The 9,278-nt window shown below is 42.9% G+C and overlaps 1 protein-coding gene across 4 annotated transcripts in view; it reads left to right on the top strand.

Moving 5' to 3' along the window:
- Positions 1 to 9,278, top strand: part of FBLN1 (fibulin 1) — a 60,146-nt gene that overhangs the window by 3,416 nt on the left and 47,452 nt on the right. For all 4 annotated transcript variants that reach the window (XM_027907215.1, XM_027907212.1, XM_027907214.1 and 1 more), the window contains exon 2: positions 9,102 to 9,201. In XM_027907215.1, the coding sequence (XP_027763016.1) occupies positions 9,102 to 9,201 (100 nt within the window). The remainder of the gene's footprint in view (positions 1 to 9,101; positions 9,202 to 9,278) is intronic.

Below are 9,278 nucleotides of genomic sequence, written 5' to 3'. Positions count from 1 at the left end.
ATTTCAATAGCTAAGTCATCACACATAATTAAACTGGGAGGGTGGATAACATTACTCCAAGATAAGATGTGGAAGTGGAGGCAGAAGATTGAGAAGATTGGAGGGTGAAAAAGAACAGAAAGAGTGTCCACTAAGAAGTCCACAGAGGAGTTGTCAGAAGCAAGAGGGAAAAGAGAGGAAGAAGTCACAAAAAGCGTAAAGGAGAGAAAGGGTCAGTACAGATCAGTGAAGGGCCCTAGGAGAATGTCAAGAATCACTGGCCATAATATTTTGTGAGTAAAAAGGAGCTTAGAAATGCTCAGAATAATGTCAGGTCCCTAGGGAAGGAGTAGTCAAGTAGTCCCTACAACATTGATATAGTGGGTGATTTACAGTGACAGGGTGTGTGCAGTGAGGGACAACTGTGACATTCCCCTGCCTCTGATTCATCAGACTTGGGCAGGACTCTTGTCCTGCTGAAACTATCTTTGGTGAGACACAGGGACAGTGCAGTGCAAGTTGTGTTGAAAGTCATCTCTGATCAACAGGACACAACAGATCAAGAGTTCTAAAGCATCTCCCAGGCTGGTGCTCTCCTGAATATACCACAGTTCTTTGGCTCAGGCAATTTGTGAAGCTTCTTGCCGTCACTTTTTAAAACAAGTGACACTTCTATTTTTCCTCATCACTCAGGAGTACTTTGGCTCTGCTCTGTACCTACTATAACCTATTTAGACTTCAAAGAGTTGAGAATTGGCTGCTGGATCTTAAGAAGAAAGTAAATTTCTAGATTCTCAGGGATTGGCGTTCAAATTCTTTTCAGGTAATCAGATTAATGGAAGATTTTCATTCAAAGAAAGCTGATGAAGGTTTGGCTGCTTAGCACACAGGCAGAGGATGTACATTGATTTCTGGGTTACTCCACAAACATTCTGTGCTGCACAAGGGTACAAATATGTTCCCCACCGAAGGGTTTCGTTTTGAGTCCTGCTAAAATCGGGATTGAGACCTTAAACTTAGTAATAAAGAAAGCAATACCCAAAAGGATCTTTTGTATCAATGCTGAAGCAAATGTATAGACATAGAAATGCTTTGTCTGGTATATTCCAGCTTTGTAGGTGTTTTCCAAGGATTTACTAAGCGCTGAGAGGATATGCTGTGCAAATACTACATCCATCGGAAGTGCTGCAATCTTCCAGCTTTGATCTTGTCAGGGACTGAATTTCAGGTACTGGGGACTTCAAATATCGGTACCTAGGCAGAGAACCTGGGAGAACTAGATATCCACACTTAGTACAGATAACTGTAATGAGGACAATCTCCTGTAAGAGTTCTAGTGATGTTTTCTCCAAAGGAAACTTTCCCCAAAGCATTGCTACATAATTGTATGCAAAAAAAAAAAGAGGGATCTTTAAAAGGGATCTTTATTTTCTCCCTGCTCTGTAAAGTCTGTGGTTCTTTCCATACTTGAACCTCGACCCATTGTGCTATAAATTTTATGCCATCTGCTTAGTGTTTCCAGACTATCCTTCAAACATAGCAGTGGTAGAATATCAGAATCTTTCATCATTCCCCAATAAGCATGCTGCCTACAGAGTAGATCCATTTCACCTTGGCAGTATGTAAAAGCATAGTTATTCTAACTAATTTTCTGGTCAGATGAAAACAGAGAAATCCCAGTGTGAAAATATTTTTCCTGTAACCCTTTCACATGAGAAAATATAGGACTGCTTGAGCATGTATGTTTGATATTCTGAGGCGTGCTGCTCTCTCATATTTTCATTCCTATTTCAGCTTTAATTTGAATATATACATATACTTGGACTCAATCCAAAGCTCTGTAAGGTTTATCCAAAGACTGTTGTTTACTGCAGAACATTTTGGGTCATGGCCCTGATACAAATAAATAGGACTAGCAATAGGTTAAGTGTAACACCTTATATAAAACTTTCTAATCACACTTCTTCTTTTTTTTTTTTTCTCTAAGATTGAAATGAGAAATCAAGAGAAGATTAAAATTTGTTCTTAAATGAGAAAGCCTGAAGTGGCACTTTTTCTAACAACACCCTGTGAAGTAATTTCATTATTTGCATGATATTCTCATACAGGGAGGGGTGAAGGATAAAGTTTAGCGTGTGCTTGTCAGGAAGATCAGTTTTTCTTCCAATCATGAATCTTTATTGTACATCCTTCCATGTCATCTTGGTGAGTCTGGGTTCTTCAGGCCAGCTGTGTCCTCTGGAGCTGTGAATGCACCCTCTGTTTCTGTGTTCTTGTGGGTATGTAAAGCCTGGGACAGCCCTGACATGCACTGAGCTGTTTACACACCGCTGACTCAGTGCACTCCAATTCTCTCAGTATTTTTATATCCTCTAGAAATCTTCAGAACAGTCTTCATTCTTCCAGTCTTAATATCTTTTGGTCTTTGGCCTCCTCCTGGAAGCCCAAAAAATAACCTATCCAGAAGGGTGAAAAAGTGGAAATGAATTTGTTCCCAGCAAGGACATCAGGGGAAGCAGCGGTTTTCAGGTGCACAGCAGGCTGGGTGTAAGAGCCTGGGTATAAGAGGTAGTGGGAATAGAAGGAACTGGAATGGGCTTTTGGAGAGGACAGGGAGGCAATATATTATTAAAAATGTTCTGTCATTGCTGAATGCACAAAGTGTTGAGGAACAAGGACACATTGCCTAGACAGGTTTGGGAGTCAGCCTCACGTGATATTGTTTTGAACAACTAAATAGAACTGCCTACAACTGACTTGATTTTACCACTTCTGCCTGAAAGTAGTGGGTGGGACAAGATAACCTTATGAGGGCTTGTACATCCCTATCCTTTGTGACATTTTGATACATATACATATATATATATGATGCCTTATTCCTGCAATAGATGGAGCTGTCTTTTGTAATTTGTAGTAGCCAGTTAACTACTTTTTTTGGAAGATTTTTTTATTAGACCTGAGACAAAACAAAAAACCCCACAGAAAACCACTTGCTTTCCCTGCTAGAGAACATGAGGGGTGTTGCAGCATAGCTTTGCCTCCCTCAGGCCTGATCTTAGCACCAGCCAGAGCAGCAACCTCATCACCAGCTATTGCCATGGAAGATTTTAAGGACTTCTTTTATAAACTGCAAACAGATATCTCATAAAATGAGGTTTGGCTGTATCTGAAAAATCCCCCTAACTGTGTGATGGCCACTGCTGGTGCTACCAGAGCCACATTCCCCATAAATGAGTGTTCTCCAGACCTAAGAAAATTTCCAGTAAAATGTTGGCTGTTTTCAAACCCACCACAAAACACTAACATAGCAGGCATTTCCTTCAGGGTGCTGCTGCTTTACCTACTGTGCTAACTGGGTTTCTTCAGTGATTTCAGCTGTCCTGAAGTATTCACCCTGGGACTGATTCTGAAAGGAAAGGTTCAAACCCTTTAGGGGTATTTGGAGATAATATCCAATTTCTTAGCAGCACACAAACTGAGGGATTGTCTATCAGTCCATAAAGCTCCAAAATGACCTCCTCACTTGGAAGAGAGAAGCCCTTTGTCACAGGCCCTCTCTGAGGGCAAACAGTAGACTAGAGCAGTAGAGGAGAGGGACAGCTGGTGAGGAACACAGCCTTGCATCCTACAACACAGCCACTGGAGACAGCAGCCTGTGCTGCTGTGTGTGTCAGGGGAGAGGCATCCTGGCTCCAAGCTTCATGAATTTGTCGTGAAGTTCAAGCTGTTACAGTTTTTAACCTGTAGAGACCAATGGAGTGGAAGGACTAAGAACATCTTACTGTCCAAAGGACACTGGTGCCACAGCGTAGCTGTGCCTGCTCCTCATACCCCAGCAGTGCTTTGGCACTTTTGGTGAACAGCCTTGAGGTGAACCAGCAAGTCTCTGCAGAAAAAGAAAGGCTGCTCTTCACTTGACTTCTTTCCCTGCATACAAAATGGAAGAGGGGCATCTTCATTCCAACTCCAGTCCCAAGAGATCCAGCACATACTCTGATCATCTCACATGAACAGTGGTAATGTTTTCCTGCATTACTCCTTTACTTCCAATTCAAACTATTTGTTTCAGGGAATCCTGAGGCCAGATTTTCTGTTGTATGTCTTTGTCTTTCATTGTTTCAGGTCTCCTTCCCCCTTTTCCTTACTCTATGTGCCTAATCCCTGGGTTTACACACAAGATCAAGATGCAGCAAAGCTGGATTTATCATATCAGTCTATTAGCAGTTGGATCTTTGAAGTCAGCTGGCTTTCCTCTTGTCTAAACATGTCTCTGGGTCTATGTGATGCCTTAAGTGGCCAGCCAGAGTGTGTTTGCATTGCCAGAGACAGCATTTCCACGGCTTGTTGTAAGAACAGCCAGAAAATCAAGACTACAAATCCCAGCTGCCAGCACTTGACTGCTGTGCCTGCTACAAAAGCTGCTGGCTTGTCCAGGTGTCATTGTTCAAGAAATGATTGATTTGGTGCAGCAGATCAGGCCAAGATGACTTTGCCCTGAACCTCAAGCAAAGTGGAGCCTTGGCCAAAGGGATGTGCAGTTGCTGTGGTTTTGTGAGAGTACAGATGTAAAGGGAGGCTGGAAGACAAAGAATGTGACTGGGAATATTATGGATGGCCAGTTTGTCATTTTGACAAATCCTATAAGTAGGCTTAGGCTTTTTTCATCTGGCAGTTAGATGGATGAGCATCACTAGTGAGAGAGTTTTCATGACAGGACAGGAAAGGTGTTATCAAAAAGGTACACAGGGAATGTTGCAAGCGATTTTCTTACTGGAAACCTAAACCAATACATGTGTGTTGTAATCACGAGTTCCAAAATTTCTGGCTGACCTACTGTTAGTGAAATGTGCTGGAGTAGTGCTGAGCTCTCACAGGGTCCATCTGCTGCCTGGATCCTCGTATGCTGAGGAGTGAGAATCACGTTCTGTTTCCTCACATTCCACTGTGCTGAGCCTCTGACAGAGGGAACTGAGCGAAGGACAAGCTCTGAACCACATCCTACAAACTTCATCGATTAATGCGCTTGAAAGACTGAAACACCTTAATAAGGAGGTGGGACTTTGACCCCTTGACCTGGACTCAGTTTCAAACCCGTACCCAACCACAGCTGGTTATGGGGGCTGGGAAGCTGATGGGTGTGAGGGTCACATCAGTGACTGCCCTGAAGAAATGGCAAACTTTGCTGGCACTACCTTGGAAAGCCCATCTAGGCCCAGGTGTAGCTCTGGTTTGGTACCAGCTTCAGATGGATAACTGTTCCATGGATCAGCACTGAGTAATGAACAGCTATCCAATCCTGGACTGTGCATAGACCTTTCCATCAGAGGCAACTGTACAGAATAGCTGCTACTGTAGATTGTTACCTAAAAAATCTGTCCCTTTTTCATCTACCTGGAATGCTATTGCCATGAAGTTTATCCAGTCCTTTTTACTTCTGCTTATTTTTTGCACAATTCCCAGAAGCAATTCAGGGTTTCTCGTTCCAGGAATCATGCTTTTGGGTAACATTCTTAAGCTTATCTTCCTTTTGCAGAAAATATTCACTGCAGCAGCTGAATAAGCAATTATTACATCATAGAAGTCTAAGGTTATGCAGATATTAACCACATTTCTTGCTTTGAACTCCCACACAGCATGGCAATCCTGTTAAGATTAGCAATCTACCTTTTTTTAAAGCAACCATATGCTCGTACACATCGTGCCTGTGTGCATAGTTCAGAGCCAGCCCATGGGATGCATCATGCACACAAAATGTTTGAACAATTGTGGCCTTAATCGTGTCTTATCTGGTAGCTTTTCTTCGTGACAGCTTTTGTAAAATTAGAGAGCTGAGTTCCAGCTGTGTTTCTGCTGTCCTCTTCCCGAGACTCTGGAAATCTCCCTGGGAATCCAACACACACTTCCACATTCCCATCAGGACAGGCGTCCTCGCTGTCACTGCACAACACAGCTCGAGTTCTTTTGGATGCCCTGCTGCTCATGCTTTGGTAAAGGGACAAAGTGGTGATAAAGCTGTGTTGGATTTTATCCAAAATAAACTCGGGTTTTCTCAACTAGTCCTTTAGCATGCAAAATAAGTGTATCTAGAAAAGGAAGTCACCGTGCTGCCATCTAACCAGAGCTCTGGGTTAGTATGTTTTTCTGTCTTGTGAAACCAGAAAGCTGAACAAGTGCTTCTCAAATTTACAAAATGGACCAGCCAGCGTATTCCTGAATGTCACAACTTCCCCTTCTGAATAAAAGGGCACATTGCAGCTGAGCATAGACAGTGTCACCAGCCTTTCCCAGAAGGGCGTTCTCCCTCGGGTGCCTGGGAGTTCTCTGGCTGATTTGCATGACACATTGTGCAGTTGGCAGAATCCTTGAAGGAGCACCAGGTTCAGAAGAGCAGACTGGCCATGCCTGCTCCAGCTGTGAGGGGTGCCACGAGCCATCAGCTGCTCTGAGACACAGGGTCACAGCCAGAGCAAAAACAGCCATTCTTTTCTGCTCAGAAAGTGAGATTCTTCGAGATGTTGTAATCAGAGCAGTTCTGCCATCTGCCTCCCACTGCGCCATCCCCTGCACACCCTGAAGGAGCAGTCTGTAGCCCCCTGTGCTGTTGGTTCCCTGAAGAGGGTGTCAGGAGGCACAGGTGGCCTCAGAATGAACTGCTTGCCCAAAGGTTTCCAGCTGGGAACAACATGAATATGCATGTGTGTGCAGTTGAGTCCACTATGCTGGAAAAATACAGCTAGGGGAGGATAAGGGGCCTGTTCCTAAATACTCATTAACAACCCTGAATGCCCAGATGGTCAGAATCACTTCTGGTTCACACACTTTCTGAGAATGGAAAGGGTAGGGATTTGCCCACAAATTACAATTTTTAGAGCAACTGCAAAGCCAAGAGAAAATGTTTTTCGCTGTTTAATTGCTATGTTATAGAAGAATAGACTTGAGGGTGGAGTCCTTTTTTACTGCTTGTTTTTCACTTCACTCTATTCTCAGGAGATTTTTGGCAGGACCTTTGGAGGATATGAATTGTGATGTCACCAAAACAATGAGCCTGGACCACAGTTCTCCTTCAGCTAACTCTCTGTGATCCTCCTTTGTCTGGATGGACTCTTACAGACAAACTTGCTTAGCTTGGCCTGCTTTGAATTCTTGAGTTATTTCGTTGGAGTGGAGGTGTGTTGCCAGAGCTTGGAGAGAAGAACTGGTGTCCAGAGCCAGGGATTGTCCTTCTGGGGAGGAACTTGGCCAAAGACCATTTTTTACAAAGCCCTTCAAAATCCTGCAGCCAGCTCTGCACTTGAGTTAAATGTGTATCATTTTTCAACACAGTTAAGATTGATTGCAGACAGCAGCACTAAAAACATGGTTATTTGCAACCCATTGTATGAAATGTGATGCATATGATGTTTGTCAGCCAGAGAGCCCCAGACAGGGTCCCTATTCCCAGAGAAGAGCTCAGACACAAATGCATGGCTTTCACCACAGGCAGATGGTTATTTACTAGACTGATTTTCTCTGTAGCATTGTAAACTGCATTTCGCTTTCAGACACTGGCATGGATTCTGGACACACGGAGGGATTCAGGAGAAATACTGCTTTGACTTAGTAATGACAGAATTTTGACTCTTACTTTGGATATTTAAGTAAGAGTAGAAGGGTGACCTGGGTCACAGAGTACAGAACTCTCTTATAAACTAACACTTAATGTAATTCCATTTCATTATTTTCTTACTAAAATGTTTGTTTTTCTGGATCCCATGATCTGGATTGTTTACTGCTGTAATATTTGTTGACAGGACCCACATCCTTTCACAGGTTGGGCTGTTTCTCCCAGTTTCTCCTCATACAACAGGGCTTTGATTCCCCTGGCCCTCCTCCTAATCTTTCTTTACTCATTTTCCATTTTGATGTAATCTTTCTTAAAGCCAGAATTCTGTGCAGGACCCAAGAGCTTTACACCGTACAATTGACTGTACAAAAGAGTACCTACCTCAAGATGACTGATGCATCTTAAAATCTCATTTAACTTTTTCCTTTGTGCTTTGAATCCTAGGATTGTAATCACTAGTTGGGAACACAAGTTGTTCCCTGCAAAAAAAACCCTGAGTTATCTTCTCTACTTGCTTTCAGCTGCTTTTTCCTTCCCCACATCTGAACATCTGCCAGTTGAGCAAATTCATGGGCTGGGAGGGCTGTTCCAACCCGAATGATTCTGTAAGAGGTTGCCCAGTCTGTAGTTTCCCAGATCTTCTCTCTTGTCCTTGAAGTCAGGGAGGCCTTTGTTCTCTCCCGTTCTCGAGGAACTTCTCTGGTTCCCCGTGAGCTCTCAGGTAATCAGGCCTGGCAGTGTCATCCCTCAGCACTCCTGGGAGCAGCCTGGCAGGGCCCTCAGCCAGAAAACTTATGAAACACAGAGAAACCATTAGAAAGCTGTCCCTTTGGATAATCACAGGGGTTTTTTACACACATTGTGTATTTGTTACACAAGGAGCTGTTTGGTGCTCAGACTACAAGATAATTAATAGGAAAATGTGACTCCTGTTTTATTCCAAGTTCTGATACACCTGCTGTGCAGTGAACTTTTGCACTTGGAATATGAAGCAAACCTGTAGTGCTTGTCAGTTCATTAACAGTATTCAGTTTTATTAAATTAAAGACTTGCAAAAATACACTCTACAGAAATAATTGTCTTCAATGTGCTTTTCCTCTTAGGTTCAGGTTTGGTGTAAGTTGGTATCTGGATTAATTTTTCTGTCATATGTTAAGTGATCAAAATACCATATACTTTTTGTCCCTCTCTACAATACTTTGGCATTTACAGGCATATTTTTGCATAAAACAGATTACTTGGAGAATAACCTCAGGAAAAACTAGTTTCACAGATTTACTTGTAATGAGATTCAGCTGTCTCTAATATCACTGATTTATCCTGCATTCTTCAGGATTTTAAAAGGTTGCATATTGCTGCTGCCACATTTTGTAGTAATTGGGCTTATTGCAAGGTGCTGCCAGGAGCTTGGTTTGGCCGTGGCTGCCTTGGGTCTGGCTGCCCTGTTCTTGCTTAGGAGAGGGTTAACAGGCAGATGCAAAGTTTTAATAAATAGACTGTTGTGGTTTTCTTTCTACAGAGCTGTCAGTGGAAGAATGCTGTGACAAGGGTGTGGAATGGGCAAACAAAAACAGAATGTGTGCTTCTCTGCCGCTGATATCCGAGTCCAGAGAATGCAGGTACAGTAGTTATGTGTTATATGTATTCAGATACAGTTTACCTTTTTGTGTTTCCATGTTTCAGTTCCATCTGAAAA

Source organism: Empidonax traillii, unplaced genomic scaffold (genome assembly GCF_003031625.1).
Source record: "Empidonax traillii isolate 1590-97213 ecotype Southwest subspecies unplaced genomic scaffold, ASM303162v1 scaffold1419:size123340, whole genome shotgun sequence".
NCBI lineage: Eukaryota > Metazoa > Chordata > Aves > Passeriformes > Tyrannidae > Empidonax > Empidonax traillii.
This window is presented reverse-complemented; position numbering and strand designations above follow the sequence as displayed.